The 18,677-nt window shown below is 45.6% G+C and overlaps 2 protein-coding genes across 2 annotated transcripts; both read left to right on the top strand.

Moving 5' to 3' along the window:
- Window positions 1–40: 40 nt before the first annotated feature.
- On the top strand, window positions 41–1,127 carry LOC132006203 (ferritin light chain-like). The gene has a single exon (XM_059383978.1). The coding sequence runs from the start codon at window positions 228–230 to the stop codon at window positions 1,023–1,025; it is 798 nt and encodes a 265-aa protein (XP_059239961.1). The 5' UTR covers window positions 41–227; the 3' UTR covers window positions 1,026–1,127.
- Window positions 1,128–10,267: 9,140 nt separating this feature from the next.
- LEUTX (leucine twenty homeobox) lies at window positions 10,268–15,108 on the top strand. The gene is made up of 3 exons (XM_059383454.1): window positions 10,268–10,274; window positions 13,872–14,023; window positions 14,701–15,108. The coding sequence occupies exons 1-3, from the start codon at window positions 10,268–10,270 to the stop codon at window positions 15,106–15,108; spliced, it is 567 nt and encodes a 188-aa protein (XP_059239437.1).
- The last annotated feature ends 3,569 nt before the right edge of the window (window positions 15,109–18,677 follow it).

Genomic DNA, 18,677 nt, shown 5'->3' with positions numbered 1-18,677 from the left:
CGTCGTGCCCGGGCACCCGCTCTCCGCCAGACGCCACCTAGCGGTCGGATGTGCCATCACAGCTGAAACTGCCGTGGGGGGTGGGGGGTGTAACCGAACGTCTGAGGGCGGAGCCATGTATTCCATTTGGACCAGTTTAACGTTTACAAGGAAAGTCCTACAAGACTGCTTCTTGTTGGCTTTCCCAAGATCCCATCCAAGATGCTTCACTCAAAGCTTCTTCTCCCATGATTATAATGCCCCACCAACAGTGCGTCCGGCGGGCCCCTGGATCTGTCCAGTGTTTCAACAGAATTTGTGAACAGACCCAGGGCCACCCTTTATTCCAGACTCCGGTCGCTCTCCAGCCGCTGGTGCAGCCTCAACCCTCTGTACAGCCTCAACCCTCGGAACCATCTCCTCAGCTACCCTCTGCCTCCGGGGCCAACCAACACCGGTTTTTGAGCTCAGCTCCCTGTTGCCAACCAACCATGAGCTGTCAGGTTCGCCAGAATTACTCCACCGAGGTGGAGGCCTCCGTCAACTGCCTAGTCAACATGCATCTGCGGGCCTCCAACACCTACCTCTCCCTGGGCTTCTACTTCGACTGCAGCGATGTGGCTCTGGAGGGCTTGGGCCACTTCTTCCAAGAGTTGGCCCAGAAGAAGCTCGAAGGCGCCCAGAAGCTCTTGATGTTGCAAGAACAGCGCAGCGGCAGCTCCCTCTTCCAGGACGTGCAGAAGCCGTCCCACGACAAGTGGGGGAAAGCCCTGGACGCCATGGAAACCGCTGTGGTCCTGGAGAAGAACCTGAACGAGGCCCTTTTGGATCTGCACGCCCTGGCTTCCTCCCGTGCGGACGCCCATCTCTGTAACTTCCTGGAGAGCCACTTCCTGGGCGAGGAGGTGAAAATCATCAAGAAGATGGGCGACCACCTGACAAACCTCCGCAGGGTGTCCTGCACCCAGGTCGGGCTGGGCGAGTATCTCTTCGAAAGGCTCACCCTCAAGCGTGACTGTCAGCCTCTGGAGCCCAGCGACCTTTGAGGGGCCCCTCTAACATCCCTTTAGTCCCGGGGCTTCTGTCTGGGTTTGTCGGAGCAGCCAGCAGCCAGGCAGCTTTTTAACCACCTGGGAGAGGTCCTCCCCCAAGCTGTAGACCAAATGGAAACAATAAAGCATTTTGCAGGGGAGAAAGAAAGAAAAAAAAGCCACCTGTATTGTATACCAAAATAGTCTAGATTCGTGGGGTTTTTGGCGGGAGGAGGGAGAGGGGTGTTTTTTATTACTTTCCGTTTATTCATTTGTTTATCTTCCTCACAACAATCCTCTGAACTACTAAAGCTTTCTAATCATACTCCCTTCTTGTCTTTAACATTTCTTTGGCCACTCTTGGCCATTTTTTTTTTTCTAAATCGTATCTGTGCAGTATAACATAGAAAAGTATAGAAAATATACGGCGGGTTGATTGATCAGAAAGCCAACATCCACGTAACCACCACTGGAAATTGATTTTTTTCTTTCAATTTTTTAAAAGATTTCGTTTATTTAGTCAACAGACAGAGATCACAGGTAGGCAGAGAGGCAGGCAGAGAGGGAGGGGGGAAGCAGGCTCCCTGCTGAGCAGAGAGCCAGATGGGGGGCTCTTATCCCAGGACCCTGAGACCATGACCTGAGCCAAAGGCAGAGGCTTAACCCACTGAGCCACCCAGGTGCCCCTGGAAATCGATTTCTAACATTCCTGAACCCTTCCCCCTGCTTCACTGTCCTGTCCTTCCTATCCAGAGGTAACTACTATCCGGGTATTTACAGTGATTGCTTCCTTGTTTTGCTTTTTGTTTTACTACCCAGGGGTGCATTCCTGTATTTTAGTTTCGCTTATTATTTTTTTTAATTTTATATACTCGTGTCTGGTTTCTTTTCTTTTCTTTTTTAAAAGATTTTATTTATTTATTTGACAGAGAGAAACCACAAGTAGACGGAGAGGCAGGCAGAGAGAGAGGGAAGCAGGCTCCCTGCTGAGCAGAGAGCCCCATGTGGGACTCGATCCCAGGACCCTGAGATCATGACCTGAGCCAAAGGCAGCGGCTTAACCCACTGAGCCATCCAGGCGCCCTTGTGTCTGGTTTCTTTCACACAACATTATTTTTATGAGATTCCACCATGTTTTCCATTGTTTCATTGGTTATAAATAGTTCATTTTCTTTAAAGATTTTATTTATTTATTTGACAGAGATCACAAGTAGGCAGAGAGGCAGGCAGAGAGAGAGGAGGAAGCAGGCTCCCTGCTGAGCAAAGAGCCTGATGTGGGGCTCGATCCCAGGACCCTGAGACCATGACCCTAGCTGAAGGCAGAGGCTTAACCCATTGAGCCACCCAGGCTCCCCTTTATAGCAGTTTTTTTCTTAAAGATTTTATTGATTTGTCAGAGACAGCACAAGCAGGTGGGGAGGGGCAGAGGGAGAGTGAGAAGCAGGATCCCCACTGAGCAAGGAGCCCCATGTGGGGCTCAACTCACAACCCTGAGATCATGACCTGAGCCAAAATCAAGAGTTGGACGCTTGGCCGACTGAGCCACCCAGGCACCTCACTGTGTCCTAAATTTAAAAGGCTCTTTAAAACTAAACTATCATTAAAACTTAATGTTGGTAACAATTATAATAGATATAGAGCTGGCCTAAAACTTCATAGTTCATCCAAGAAGTCCCCAAGAGGTCTTAGTCTCTATGAAAAGGTGACCCTGGGATTGCTAGGAACAGTGGTTCTCAAAGTGTGGTCCCCAGACCAACAGCATCAGTACACTTGAGAACTTCTTAAGACGTCTGTTTATGGATCCCAGCGCATACCTACTGCATTAAAGTCTGGAGGTGGAACCCCGTTGTGTTTTACAAGCCCTCCGGGTGGTTCTCATGCACACTAAAGTTTAAGAACCACTGGCTATAAAAGATCTTTCATCGAGACACCTGGGTGGCTCAGTGGGTTAAGTATCTGCCTTTGGCTCATTCAGGTTGTGATTCTGGAGTCCTGGGATTGAGCCCCACATTGGGCTCCCTGCTTCTCCTTCACCCTCTTCCACTCCCCCAGCTTGTGCTCACACACTCTGTCAAAGAAATAAACAATCTATTTTAAAAAATATATTTTATTTATTTATTTGGCAGAGAGAGATCTCAAGTAGGCAGAGGCAGGCAGAGAGAGAGGGAGGAGGCAGGATCCCCACAGAGCAGAGAGCTCGATGCAGGGCTTGATCCCAGGATCCTGGGGATCATGACCTGAGCTGAAGGCAGAGGCTTTAACCCACTAAGCCACCCAGGCACCCCAAATAAACAAAATCTTTAAAAAACAAAAGATCCTGGGGTGCCTGGGTGGCTCCGTGGGTTAAGCCTTTGCTTTTGGCTCAGGTCATGATCTCAGGGTCCTGGGATTGAGTCCTGCATCAGGCTCTCTGCTCAGCAGGGAGCCTGCTTCTGTTGGGGTCCGTTATCAAGGGAACAAGACTGAAACAAAGTGAAAGTTTTGCAAAGCTTTATTCTCTGCCAAGCATTAGAAGTCAGACTGACTGGCCAGGGCCACCTCTGATGAGAGTGAACCCTTCCCAATCTCACAAGCAGGTTTTATAGGGCATAACCTCAGACCCTAGGTATGTGGCTTCTATTGTTAAGGCATTTACTCCTGGAATCGATACCTGGAACTTATACCAGGAACTACTGGGGCATTTATTCCCGGAATGAAGTCTGTGGAGGTAAACAACAATATGGCTACCTAGGCAATATGGAGTCGCTCTGGCTAAGCAGGCCCTAATAGTTAAACAGGTCTTAAAATCAAATTGGCCCTAATATTCCCCCTTTTTATTTGGAGATTAGTCAATTCCTTGACTTTTCAGCCAGTTTTATGTCTTCCTGTTGTAAGGGGTTATATTGAGTTTGTAGGACTAACATTTTTATTGCCCCAATTCCTTTTCTTGTACAAACGACATTAGGGCGTTAATACCCAGAAGCAGCATTCCTCTCCCAGGGCTACGCAGAAATCCTCCCCACTTTTTAAGGAATAATATGTCAAGCACTCTTCTATTCTGCATTTAACCTTGAATTTTTTTGAAGCAGGCTTCCTGCTGAGCAAGGAGCCAGATGTGGGACACTGGGATCATGACCTGAGCCAAAGGCAGCTGCTTAACCAACTGAGCCACGGTGTCCCCTTGAATGTTGTTCTATCGGCTGTCTTTTTGATTTTCCACTGGGCTGTTTTAGGCCTGTGAGGTGTCCCCTGGCTGCTGCTGAGTAGGAAGAGGGTTAAAAGTGACCAAGTTAGGGGCGCCTGGGTGGCTCAGTGGGTTAAGCCGCTGCCTTCGGCTCAGGTCATGATCTCAGGGTCCTGGGATCGAGTCCCGAATTGGGCTCTCTGCTCGGCAGGGAGCCTGCTTCCCTCTCACTCTCTCTCTGCCAGTCTCTCTGCCTACCTGTGATCTCTCTCTGAAAAAAAAAAAAAAAAAAAAAAAAAAAGTGACCAAGTTATAAAACCCTTTTGAGTATTAGTTTTAGTCCACAGTTGGTGGGGTCCACTGGCAGTGGCTCCCATTTCTGGAGGGTGTCCTTGCTTTTGGCTCGTTTGATGTGACACATGTGAATCCAGGCCCTGACGCCTTTTACTTTTACTGCCGTGGGTGTGGTCAGGATGACAGTGAATGGTCTCTTCCAGCAAGGCTCCAAGTTTTTTACTTGGTGGCAGCGTATCCAAACCAAGTTTCTGGGTTGGTAAGGATGTGGTTCTATTCATAAGACAGACTGTAGCGCTTGCAGTGACTGGAGTATAGACTGATCAGTCATTTCCGCTAGGGCAACCTCTTGCTATTTCAAATAGGGTGAACTTGTTTAAGTAGGGTGTACATCGCGCCCTAAGGAGGGTGAAGGGAAGAAGATCTACCCATCCACCGCCAGTTTCCAGAATTGACTTTGTCAAGGTCTCTTTAAGAGTCCGGTTTATTCTCTCTACTTGTCCGGAGTTCTGGGGCCAGTAGGCACAGTGTAGTTTTCAATTATTGTCCATGGCCTTAGCCAATGCCTGTGAGACTGAACTCACAAATGCAGACATTAGAGAACCAGCAATGTTTAAATTAACAGATATAACATTATAATATTCTAGTTTATTTAGTCCCATGTTATTAATTCTGGTTTAGTCTGATTGCAGCTTTTACTTAGTTCTGGAAATTTTTATCCATTTCAATTTTAGGATTTTAAACATATCAAATACCTGTATTTGTCCTGAAAGTCCTTTATATGAATCTCCTTTAAGGTAAAACTTATTTTACAAGAGAATTAAAACAATTATAAGTGACAAAAGCTCAGAATAGATATGGTTAAAGAACTGATGAGATGAGAGTTTATAATTTAACTGGCAAAAAAATCAGGTTACTTCGGGGCGCCTGGGTGGCTCAGTGGGTTAAAGCCTCTGCCTTCGGCTCAGGTCATGATCTCAGGGTCCTGGGTTGGAGCCCCGCATCGGGCTCTCTGCTCAGCAGGGAGCCTGCTTCCTCCCTCTTCTCTCTCTACCTGCCTCTCTGCCTACTTGTGATCTCTCTCTGTCAAATAAATAAATAAAATCTTAAAAAAAAAATCAGGTTACTTCTGTGACACATAATATTTCAATAATTACAATATCAAGTGATGACCTTATCAAAAGGTTAAAACTTTAGGAAATGCATAGACTCTCTATAATAGTTATAGCATTTATCCAAATGTAACCCAAGGTTTATCATTGGTTTAGCAGTACTTCCTGAGTAATTTAGCATACCAAGGAAAAGCCTTATTAGTCAAAGAGATCTCATTTACAATTTAAATCTTGTTGACAATTGCTAAAATATAAGTTTTAAAGCACATGCCTAAATAGGATTATGGATGTTTAAGATCTGATAAAACAAAACATAGAAACTGGTTTCTCTGGGCAGGCAAAGAGAAAACCATTTACATTTTCTTCTTAACAGCAGATCAATTAATCTAAGAAAACTTTGTTTTTTTGAACAGAGAGAAAGATTTTTTTATACCAGTGTCTTTTTAGTTTACATAATAGTCAACATTTACTTGAATGGATCACCAATATAGATTTGCCATGACACAGGGCTTTAGTCTTCCTTCCTTAAATACTATGTCTCATTTGAACAGAAACATCTTACAGGAATAGATTTATTAGTCTTTTTTCCCTTCTTGTGAAGGGAAAACTGATCTAATATGGTCAAATTTTCAACATATTTCATTGTTTCCTTTCAAACCTATAAACCAAGGCAAAGAAAAGTCACTTTCCCCAATCCTTCTATGACTTAGTCTTACTGTCAGTCAACTGCCTTCCCTCTGGTTTTTCAGACAGCATTAAAACTTTTAATAAAAGGGTGCCTGGGTGGCTCAGTGAGTTAAAGCCTCTGCCTTCAGCTCAGGTCATGATCCCAGGTTCCTGGGATCAAGCCCTGAATTGGGCTCTCTGCTCAGCAGGGAGTCTGCTTCTCCCTCTCCCTCTACCTGTTATTCTGCCTGCTTGTGCTCTCTCTCTCTCTGTCAAGTAAATAAATAAAATCTTAAAAAAAAAAAAAAAAAACAACTTTTAATCAAAACCTTACGGCGTTTTTCTTTTGGTTGTCCAGAATACATGGAGTCATTTCATGTGTTTTTGCCACTTTGACGTGCTACATTTTAAAATTTATTTTAGGGACACCTGGGTGGCTCAATGGGTTAAAGCCTCTGCCTTTGGCTCAGGTCATGATCTCAGGGTCCTGGGATCTATCTCCGCATTGGGATCTCTGCTTGGCAGGGAGCCTGCTTCCTCCTCTCTCTCTCTCTGCCTGCCTCTCTGCCTACTTGTGATCTCTGTCTGTTAAATAAATAAATAAAATCTTTAAAAAAATTTCATTTTAATCTTAGTCCGTCCTGACCATACTTAAAATTTCTTTTCTGAAGATTTTCCTTCACAAATCTTTTACAACTTTTTTTTGCATCCAGGTTTTGTCCCAAGCCATTTTCTTCTAAACAACCATCTCATTTAGGACAAAATTACCTTCTATTACCTTCAACAAAATGTATTTCATTCCTTATTCCTTTCTTGCATATCTCCTACTTTTTTACATACAGAATTGCTTCCTTTATTTCATCAGTCTTAGTTATAATTAGCAGAATTTTCTATTCTATAAATACTTCAGTCTCTAGTGATGGCTAAATATTAACCAATTGTGATCTGTTATAACAAAATTTTTAAAAATTGATTTATTTGTCAGAGAATTAGAGAGAGTACAGGCAGGCAGAGCGGCAGGCAGAGGCAGAGGGAAAAGCAGGCTCCCTGCACAGCAAGGAGCCCGATATGGGACTCAATCCCAGGATACTGGGATCATGATCTGAGCCGAAGGCAGTCATGGCTGCCACCCAGGCAACTGAGCCACCCAGGCATCCCTATAACAGAATTTTTTAGATGGCAGATTTATGAATCAGTTAAGCACAAAACATGTTTACCAATAGACTTAAATATTCTTAGTTTCTTTGTGGTAAGAAACCAAAAGCACAAACCTACATCAAGTACTCAATGCTTTAGCATTTTATCCCATTTGATGTTCATAATTTAATTCCATTTGTCATCCAACCAAAACTTTAAACTTTCAGGTTACCAAAGACTTTGAAAGCTATTTTAACAATTACCCATTAAAACTTTGAGACAGACAATTAACCATCAGTTCAGTTACTTTTTGCTAACAGATTTTAATAAATAACATGAGCTTATTTGACCTTCAGTAAACTTTAATTGAAGTTTCACATTTATTGCTGTAACTTTAAAGACATATCTATCTTTTTTTTTTTTAAGATTTTATTTGTCAGAGAGAGAGAGAGAGAGAGCACGCGTGAGTGAGCACAGGCAGAATGGCAGGCAGAGGCAGAGGGAGAAGCAGGCTCCCCGTTGAGCAAGGACCACGATGCAGGACTTGATCCCAGGATGCTGGGATCATGACCTGAGCTGAAGGCAGCCGCTTAACCAACTGAGCCACCCAGGCGTGCCAAGACATGTCTATCTTAATTAAACCAACAAACTTAACTTAGTTCAAATACTGATTTACATTCCACCTTGACCCACTCCACTTTTAATGTTTACTGGAGACCCAGGTGGGAAGATCTGGAGTGGGGGTATGTTAGGTCCAGGGGCTGCTCTTCTTGCTCCTTGACAGTGAAGAGAGAAGGAGCCATAGAGCAGGAAGCACTGAGGATGGTCTAGAGGCCAGTTATGCAGGCCGCACCCAAGTTGGTGCAGAAACAGAAGGGGGAGACAGAAGAACAAAGTGCTGCCAGAAGGCAGAGAAAGGGTTTCCAGTTTTAGAGCTCATCAGCTTCAGCAGAGGAGCAGACACCATGCTTTCCCACCAGCAAGCGGGGAGGGGTTAGGCAGTCCATGTCGGGCCAGAGAAGACAGGGAATTTCCCTGAAACAAAGGGAGTTTCAGCACTGCTTGAGAATATTCCTTAAAGTATCTGTCTTGAGTTATATTAACCACAGTTGGCTCCAGCTATAGCCATTAACACAATAAATGAGTAAAAGTCAGAGTCCCTTTACTCCCTGCTTACCCCATTCCTTCAAACACAACAAACAACATAATAGACAATGAAAAGACAAGACAAAGACAACCACAGATCCAGTGGCCAGTGAGGATTTTCTCGGTCCCCTGCAAACACCCATTGGTGGGGATTCTCTCCATCCCCTGACCGCCTAGGGGGGCCCATACCCCCTGGCAATCTCCCAGTGGAGGGACGGGGCGTCCCCACATCCACACCAGCCCTGGGGAGCAAAGCTGCTTCCAGCTTCTCCCCAGTGGGCTATACCCTGGAGCTCCACAACCAGACAGATAGACAGACCAGATCTCGCAAAATAAAATCTCTATATCTTACCTCCATAGGCTTTTCCCAGAAATCTGATGCTGGCTCATTTCTCGTCATTTGGTCCCGGATGAGCCCCCAGAATGTTGGGGTCCGTTATCAAAGGAACGAGACTGAGACAAAGTGAAAGTTATGCAAAGCTTTATTCTATGCCAAGCATTAGAAGCTAGACTGACCTGCCAGGGCCATCTCTGAAGAGAGCGACCCCTGTCCCCATCTCACAGGCTGGTTTTATAGGGCATAACCGCAGACCCAAGGTACGTGGCTGCTATTGTTAAGGTGTTTACTCCCGGAATTGATACCTGGAACCAATATCAGGAACTACTGGGGCGTTTATTTCTGGAATGAAGTCCGTGGATGTAAACAACAATATGGCTACCGAGGCAATATGGAGTCACTCTGGCTAAGCAGGCCCTAATAGTAAACAGGTTTTAACATTAAATTGGTCCTAACACATCCTCCTTTCTCTCTGTCTGCCTCTCTGCCTACTTGTGATCTCTGTCTGTCAAATAAATAAATAAAATCTAAAAAAAAAAAAAAAAGCAATTGGCATTTGCTCAGAACTCTCTTTGAGACTTCAATGGTCCCAAATGCAAACTCCTTAACAGAATTTACAAGGACGTCTATGATTTAGGCTTTGCTAAGAACTTCACCCTTGTCTGCTGCTGCCTCTTCTGAGAACAACAGCCTGGTAGGGGGTACGATGAGGGGCTTTTCCATGCTCCCTGTCCCCTCTCTCCCTGCTCTGAAGGTCTCCCCGGGAGCTACCCATGCACAGAGTCCATCATTTGGCTTCTGGATTCCTTCATCTTACCAACCTACTCTTTCTCCCAGTACCCCATGTGCTTCCTCTTTTGCCCTGAGTGGAATTTCTGGACATTTTATCCATTTTCTGTTTTCTTTCTTTTTTTTTTTTTTTTTTAAGATTTTTTTTTTTTTTTTTACAGGGAGAGATCACAAGCAGGCAGAGAGGCAGGCAGAGAGAGAGGAGGAAGCAGGCTCCCTGCTGAGCAGAGAGCCCGATGTGGGACTCGATCCCAGCACCCTGAGATCATGACCCGAGCCGAAGGCAGCGGCTTAACCCACTGAGCCACCCAGGCGCCCCATTTTCTGTTTTCTTGACTTCTGTCTGTTTCCCTTCACTGTTGAAGCTCAGAGATTGTCTGGGATCTCTGCTTTATCCAGAAATCAGCACAGCATCAGGCACAGAATCAGTTCTTAATGCACAAGTACTGAATGGATTACTGGAAGGTGTGACGTGGAGGGAGGGATTGGGCAGGGGCCTGATTACATTAAAATCTTGCTTAAATAGGAGCTCCCTAAACCCAGCAGATACACAGACGAAACTCAGGAGGTCGGAAAACAGAGCTGAAGGAGTCTGTACTTCAACGGGGATAATATGGCAGGTAAGCTGGGGGCAAAGGCGAAGCATAGTGGTGAGATGCTAGAGGGTTGTGGACAAGCAGAGGATAGTGGGTGAGGGTTTGTTGTATCCTCTTGCCAATACCAAGTGGCCAGTTTGGGAAACCACTGGGTTGTACCAACAGGGAGCACTGGAAAATGCTTTATAACTGGACTCCACCATTAGCCGAGAGATTTTGTTTTTCCAAGTTCTTTCTTTCTTTCTTTCTTTCTTTCTTTCTTTGACAGACAGAGATCACAAGTGGGTAGGCAGAGAGAGAGGAGGGAAGCAGGCTCTCCAGCTGAGCAGAGAGCCTGATGCGGGGCTCAATTCCAGGACCCTGGGATCATGACCTGAGCTAAAGGCAGAGGCTTTAACCCACTGAGCCACCCAGGTGCCCCTCCAAGTTCTTTTTAATACTTGCTACTGTCTGACTTTCAGATGTCAGCCATTTGGTGTGTGTTCAGTGAGGAAATTCAACTGAGTACATTGTTAAGATCGCGCTGGCTGTATTCAACGATTTGTGAATCAGGCAACATCCAATCTAGCCAACAGAAAGGACCTCTGGGGAGTTGTACTAAAGGAAGACTTTTCTGGGTAAAAAGGAGCAGGGAAAGAGGAAGTGAGACTAGACAAACAAGCCGATTGGTTATTGCAAAGTTGGTTTCCTGCGGGGGCTGGCAGGGGTCTACCAGGTGGTTCCCTGACTAGTGGTGATCAAGTAATTCCTGACTGGTTTTAAGATTCCATCCTTGGGAGAACAGAAACTAAGTGTCAGTATGGTGATATGGGGATTAGCATGAGCCACTCCATTTTGGGCCCATTGTCTTGTTTTTAACGGTATAAAATAGTACTTAATATTTGATCCATTTCCCATTTTTTTATTACCTAGTGAAACTGAGACTCCTTGCGCTATTTTTCTTTTTTTGAGAGAGAGAGCACGCACAAGAGAGTGCACTGGGAGGGACAGAGAGAGAAGGAGAGAGAGAATCCTAAGCAGGCTCCACACTAAGTGGGAGGCTAACTCAGGGCTTAATTCTATGACCAACCCTGAGCTCATGACCTGAGCAGAAGAGCAGAAATCAAGAATCAGATGTTCAGGGGCGCGGGAAGCCTGCTTTTTCCCTCTCCCACCACCTCCCTCCCCTGCTTGTGTTCCCTCTCTCCTTGTCTCTCTCTGTGTCAAATAAATAAAATCTTTAAAAAAAATAAAAGAGTCAGATGTTCAACCGAATGAGTCACCCAGGCGCCCCTCCCTGTTCAATTTTAAAGTCCATTCTGCTTTTCTCTTGTGTGAATTCTCCACTTACTGTTTTTTATTTTCTAGGATTTTTTTTCTTGAGGCTCAGGAGAACTTTTTTTTTTTTTTTAAGATTTTATTTATTTATTTGACAGAGAGAGATCACAAGTAGGCAGAGAGGCAGGCAGAGAGTGGGGGGAAGCAGGCTCCCTGATGAGCAGAGAGGCCAATGCGGGGCTTGATCCCAGGACCCTGAGATTATGACCCAAGCCGAAGGCAGAGGCTTAACCGCTGAGCCACCCAGGTGCCCCTCAGGAGAACATTTTTGTTGTATTTAGAAACTGATAATTTCTCTTATTTGCTGAAAATAAGTTCTCTCATCTGTGGTCTGTATTTTTCAATTTACTTAAGACTTTTATTGTCCAAATATTTTAAATATTGATGTTATGATATTTATATTTTCCTTTTGTTATTTATTTTGAAAGCCTAGTTGAGGGGCACCAGGGTGGCTCAGTGGGTTAAAGCCTCTGCCTTCGACTCAGGTCATGGTCCCGGGGCCCTGGGATCAAGTCCCACACTGGGCTCTCTGCTCAGCAGGGAACCTGCTTCCTCCTCTCTCTCTGCCTGCCTCTCTGACTACTTGAGATCTCTGTCTGTCAAAAAAATAAAATCTTAAAAAAAAAGAAAGCCTAGTTGAGAAGTGTATTTCTTTCTTTTAAAAAAAATGATTTTATTTATTTATTTGAGAGAGAGAGAGAGAGATAGGAGCATGAGAAGAGGGAGGGTCAGAGGGAGAAGCAGACTCTCTGCTGAGCAGGGAGTCATAAGTGGGACTCAATCCCCGGACTCCGGGATCATGACCTGAGCTGAAGGCAGTAGCTTAACAAACTGAGCCACCCAGGCACCCCTCTTTTTTTTTTTTTTTTTTTTAAGATTTTACTTATTCATTTGAGAGAGAGAGCACACAGCCATGTAAGTGGGGAGTGGCAGAAGGAGAGACAGAAAGAATCCCAAGCAGACTCCACACTAAGCATGGCTCTGACGCAGGGCTTGATCTCACGACCCTGAGATCATGACCTGAGCTGAAACCAAGAGTTGGGTGCTCAAATGACTGGGGTACCCAGGCACCCCTTTAAGACTTTAGTTTTTATTTTATTATTTTAAAAAAGATTTTATTTATTTGATAGAGAGAGAGCACAAGCAGGGTAAACAGCAGAGGGAGAGGGAGGAGCAGGGAGCTGGATGTGGGGCTCAATCCCAGGACCCCGGGATCACGACCTGAGCGGAAGGCAGATGCTTAACCGACTGAGCCACCCAGATGCCCCAACTTCTATTCCTTTTCTTAAGAAAAATGTTTCTGTTCGTTCATTTGTGGTTCCTCCTCTTTCTCCTGCTTATCTTTTCTGTCTCTGTGTCTTCCTCCAAGGTCTTCTAAGCCCCCCCACTTTGTGTTCAAAGACACTCTGAGAAGCTGCGAGAAATCCCTGACTGACCTCTTTCTTGTCTTCACAGTGGGGTGGTTAGTGGAATGCTGACTTTTTTGTATGTATGCCTTTGTGTGCCTCCCACATATATAGAATCTTCCATGGAGAATGGACCAAATATTGCTAGATGACATGGTTTTACGTTAACATTTTAAACACCAGTAAAAAAAAAAAAAAAAACCCTCCCAATTTGTACCTATGATGCGTCAAGCCGGTAATTAGCAGACTTGCTTTCTGGATACTCCGTGTCTTCCCCAAAGTGAGTGAATTATATGGGACCGTTTCACTGATAGAGAAAAGAGGGAAAGAGTGACAGAGCTCATAAACAGAGTAATCAACATTCTTTCTCAGGTCACTAAGCTTCACGCCTACTTCCCTAACTGGCCTCGTTAATAAACGGCCGAATCAACAGCTTCAGGATCTCACGCACCGACCAGTGTAGACAGCAGTGGCCCAGAGCCTATTGCTGATTTCATGGTCTCGGACACTCAAACACTCTCTGAATCGTATGAACGCCAATGAATCCCAGGTCGATGTCATGTCCCTGTGTTATCCCAACAAGGACAGCTATCTTTTCTCCCACTCGTCTGGTTCAAAATTTTTCTAGGCTATGAGTTTCTAGCATATTCCTCTAGAACAAGGGGACAGTTACTTGCCCTTAAATCAGGCTTAAACCATTTTCTAGTAGGGGACACTCAATTTCAGGGACACAGGGCAGCCCCAGCAAGATGGTGAAGTGTGAGTCAACTTTTTAGACCAAGCTCTCAGCTCAGGCTCAGGTCAGGAGTTTACCTTGGAGTGTGTGTGTGTGTGTGTGTGTGTGTGTGTGTGTGTGTGTGTGTGTTTAAATGAAAGCTTTTGTCTATCCTTTTTGCAGAAAATCCAAGGTATGCTCGCCGGGGCCGCACACAATTCACTGTGGAGCAGCTCCAGGCCCTGAAGCGTGTGTTTGAAGAGACCATGTACCCAGACTGGACAACCACGGAGGAGCTCATCTCCATTACTCATCTCGATGAGTCTGTAATAAAGGTACGTCCCTGCAGACGTCTCTAGCTAGCACACCTAACCCAGAGTGTCACATGCACTTGTAACTCGCACATCATGTAATTCCTGTTTATGGAACAACTGGTACATGTCAGGACAGATGTTCTGTATTTTTTTTCTTCCTATCACCTATTTCACTGAGGAACACTAAGGTTCACAGAGACTCCTCCAAGGGTTATAAACACAAGAGCTGGAATTTGAATCCAGACCTTTCTGACTCCAGAACCACAATGCTACAGGGGACCTTTTGGGGATGGATCTCAGATCATCCCCTCGGGGTCTGTTCCTGTTCATTTCTAGGTTCTCCTTAATCAGGACGTTCACAGTCCTCTAGATGTCTTGCGGCTTCTCATAGTCTCAATCTTCAGAATTCTCTCGAAAAATGCAGAACATTTATAAGACAGAAGCACCTTGCCTTATCCCCTCCCGATCTGGCGTTTCAGTGCTCTGTCCTATCCCACCCACTGCAAGCACGATCTCACGCTCCCTTTGCCATCTGGAACTCAGGACCGCGGGGGACAGACGCAACATCCCTTGTTCACATAACTGAAGAGATGAGAGACTAGCCTTCTCATGCCAAAAGAGCCCAGTCCCCGGGAACGTGCGGGTTCCCTGTTGGACCCACCCCACTTTATTAACCTTCTCCCCTCCTCTCTCCCCAGACTTGGTTCAAGAACCAGCGCGTCAAAAGGAAGAAAGAGCAGCAATCAAATGGATCAAATTCATCACGACAGGCACCAAACCCGACCACTCCGGGCAAAGAGGAGGAGGAGCCCTCCTCACCTGTAACTTCAGCAAACACTCATCATCACAAAAGACCCGGCATTTCAGACACCCCTGACCATGAACTGCCTCAGTCCTCCAAGAACGAGCAACCTGGTTCCTCCAGATGGAATTCATTTTGGGATTCACAGCCTGCAGATCTCCAAGATCTATGTCTGGGGGACTCTGATCCTCCCTGGGCCTCCAGTCCCTATGACATCGATCAGTTTACACAGCTCTATGCCCTACCTGGGGATGATGGTCCCCACAGTCTGGATCAGTACCTCTCCCCCACATGGCCCAGGTGAAGTGGTATGGCTGACATGTCCATTTATCTGTTTATTGAAAAACAGGTGTGTGCTGGAACAGGTGTTCCGTGATCCAAATCTTGACCAACCGAGCGACATTTCCAAACGTGTTTAATGGGTTAGTTTAAGTTTAAATGGATCAGAGCCCAGCAGTCCATCTGGTTCTGTAAGGAGAAAGAAATCTCTCTACCTGGGGCTCCTGGGGGGGCTCAGTTGGTTAAGTGGCTGCCTTCAGCTCAGGCCATGATTGCAGGGTCCTGGGATCGAGCCCCACCTTGGGCTCCCTGCTCAGTGGGGAGTTTGCCTCTCCCTCTCCTTCTGTTCATGCTCTCTTTCTCTCTCAAATAAAATCTAAAAAAAAAAGATATATCTTAAAAAAAAAATAAATTGCTCTACCTTTCATCATTGTTCTGTCCTGTGAGTAGTATCCTTTCAACCAAATTCAGTATCAATGACAGTCATAGGTGCCTGTAGAATTGTAGCAGAAACCAGCTAGTTTTCCTTGGGTGTTTGCCTGTCCCAGCGGAGTTAGCTCCATGAAAGCACCCCCAACAAAAGTCAATACCATGTGGACTGAGCACCGGTACCCGAGGGACCATCTTCTCTCTGTAAAAAGGTTGCAGTAGCAAAAAAGTAGTAAAAAAGCACCTGGGTGTCTCAGTGTGTTAAGCCTCTGCCTTTGGCTCAGGTCTTGATCTCAGGGTCCTGGGATAGAGCCCTGCATCTGGCTCTCTGCTCAGTGGGGAGCCTGCTTCCTCCCCACCCCCACCCTCCTCTCTGCCTACTTGTGATCTCTCCCTCTCTTTCTCTGTCAAATAAATAAAATCTTTTAAAATAAAAAAATAAGAAAAATTAAAAAGTTGTCCTGACATCAGCAAGATGATGGGTTAGGAGGTCCCAGCACTTGTATCTCCAGAAAAACAATGATTTAACAAGGTACTTATGGGTGAAAATAGCTCAGAGAAGAGTTCCGGAGTACGAGCCCAAGGCCTCTGTAGAAAAGCACAGAAAGCATTCTACGTGTGTCACTTCAACCCCTAGTCCTACAATTTGCTGCCAAGGGGGATCCCCTTGGCGGAGATACACCCCTCCCCCTACTCCACTTGAGAAAAAAAGGAGAAGATTCCAACAGCTTTCACCATGAGGACCCAAGTGGGGTCAAACACCCAATGTTCGCCCACGCTAATCCCAGCTGAGGAAGGTGCCTAGAGTCCATGCCACTAAACTGAGCTCCTGTTGGAGGAAGGCATAGGAGGGCATAGAAAGGAGGGGACGGCTGTTCGACCCATGCACTGGACACCTGCATTCAGAGGCCCCTTGGCCCCTCTATTGTCCCTGGACCGCTCATTCCACTTGCCTTTCCCCAATCCTAATGTAAATTCCCTCGTTTATTAAACCTTCCACGCACCAAGCTGGGGTAGTCTGCCTCTTTCTTTTGTCTCTCCTTGCCCTTTCTGTACGGTAGTCAGTTTCAAATCATACCTGGCAAGCTCCCGTGGAGCTTGCAAGCCAATGTGCCTGGGAGCTGACATTTCCACCCCATCCACACAGGCCCTGGCCCACACATGAACATCCGCACCCTTGTTGGCTAGATGGTTATTAAGAAATGGGGTGAATAAAGAAAAGAAAAGAAAAGAAAAGAAAAGAAAAGAAAAGAAAAGAAAGGGGTGAATAAACCAGAGGTCCCGATGGTGGGACTCTGACTGGGTAGTGTGACCCCGAAGGGCACCAAACAATGTCCTGAGAGCTTGGGACAATGGGTGTAGCAAGACCAGGGCGCCTCCCTGTCGGTCCCCTTATTTTGCCTAACTCCAGGGTCACCGCCCACATTTGAGCACTAGGGGGCGGCATTCGCACATAACCTGCAAGACGGTGCCCGTGATGGTGCGGTCCCCTATTCCCTCTTCTGTGGGTGGGCAGTCCTCCCCTACAGGCAGCCGCTGCTCCCCGGGTCCACGAACTGGTCGCTCAACACGAGTGGACGTGTGTGCAGCCACCGGGACCCGCTTTGCCTGAGGACTTTCTATCCAAGTTTCCTGCGGTGTCTCCAGCAGTGTCACTCTGGGTTTAAGACCCACCCCTTATCCTTGATGTCCAATCAGGATCGAGGGCTGGATCCTTGGGGCATCAATTGGGCAGAGGCTATTTTATTAAAAAAAAAAAAAAAGTAAACAAACAAATACAATGAAAATGGGGTTTCTCCATGGAAGTAGTCCTGACAATAATTGGCACGTGAAAAATTGGAAAATCTGAATACACCAATAATCAAAGAAGTAACAAAGGAAGTAAAAAAGCTATAGTCTTAAGAATGGCATTAGATGGTTTAGAGCCAATTCTGCCATATAATCAAACAAAGAACTCCTAGGTTGTGGGAGGAAGTCCAGAACATAGAAAAAGAAAGGACATTCCCAAAATCTTTTGAATGCTTGGCACAATTCCTGCAACAAACCTAGAAAAAGAGGATTAAAAAGAAAACCAAAACACTAGGCAAATGTCACTCATAAAACAGAACGAAATTAAAAAAAAAATTAACCAATTGAACTCAGCAATGTTTTAAGACAGTGATTCACAAGAAATGGTAGGGATGTTCTTAGAAATACAGAAATATCTCAACAAGGCAAAATGTGCCAGAGATTTCTGGCTCATTTCCAGGTTAAAGATGAAATCATATGGAATCGTCTCAGAAGGCAGAGAAATGTGCGAATTAATGGGAGAGGCCCACCGTTCAAGTGCCTCCTCCCTCAGCCCCTCCAGCTGGAGGGGCAGGAAGCTGGAGCACAAACTGGCCATTCCTTACAGCTTGGACGAGAAAGAGCGAGAACAGTGAGGAGAGTCAGAACCCTGAACGATCTTGAGGGCAACCAGCAAAACAGGGAGAGCTGCACAGATTAGAGATGAGGGAGAGGGAGAAAGAAGGAGGTGGAGAGAAGCTGGGGAGGGGGATCATGGGGAAGGTGACCCAGACACAGAGGGAAACGTAGAGACCGGGGGGGAGACTGAGGGTCAGAATGAGGGAGGCTGAGACGCAGAGATCCTGAAACATTTCCTCATCTGAGAACCATTGCAGTGATGTCCACCAGCTGCATGGCAAGGGCTCAATCAAAGGTTTCTACATGATTTTATGAATTCTGAGCTACTCTGTTTTTTCACCTTTCAAGATCTCTAGAAATCAGATCAAATTCTGTCATTGAGGGCATCTTGGCTGCTCTCCAGAAATAGAAATAGACATGAGCTATTACCTTAGTGGTTGCTTAGGATGTACCCTATACATCTTAAGTAATCAGGATGAGCCGTAGATTCATACAAACTTTACTCCAATGAGATACAAAAGCGCCATTCCCATATAGCTTAGTTACCTTCCCCCTGTGTTGTATTATTGCTATACATGTCACATCTATCAGTGTTACCCAGAATACATTATGATAATTATTATTTTAAAAAGATTTTTATTTATTTATTTGAGAGAGAGAGCACAAGCAGGGTTAGGGAGACCGAGGCAGGGCTCGAACCCAGGACCCTGGGATCATAACCTGAGCTGAAGGCAGGCACTTAACTGACTGAGCCACCCA

The sequence above is a fragment of the Mustela nigripes genome, chromosome 17 (genome assembly GCF_022355385.1).
Source record: "Mustela nigripes isolate SB6536 chromosome 17, MUSNIG.SB6536, whole genome shotgun sequence".
NCBI classification, from domain to species: domain Eukaryota; kingdom Metazoa; phylum Chordata; class Mammalia; order Carnivora; family Mustelidae; genus Mustela; species Mustela nigripes.
The sequence above is the reverse complement of the archived record's forward strand: the minus strand, read 5'-3'. Positions and strand labels throughout refer to the sequence as shown.

Excerpts from the sequence above, each read along its gene's own strand:
- LOC132006203 (XM_059383978.1), top strand. The coding sequence starts at position 228 with ATGATTATAATGCCCCACCAACAGTGCGTCCGGCGGGCCCCTGGATCT.
- LEUTX (XM_059383454.1), top strand. Across the intron at positions 14,024-14,700 it reads TCGATGAGTCTGTAATAAAG|ACTTGGTTCAAGAACCAGCG; the intron begins GTACGTCCCTGC and ends CTCTCTCCCCAG.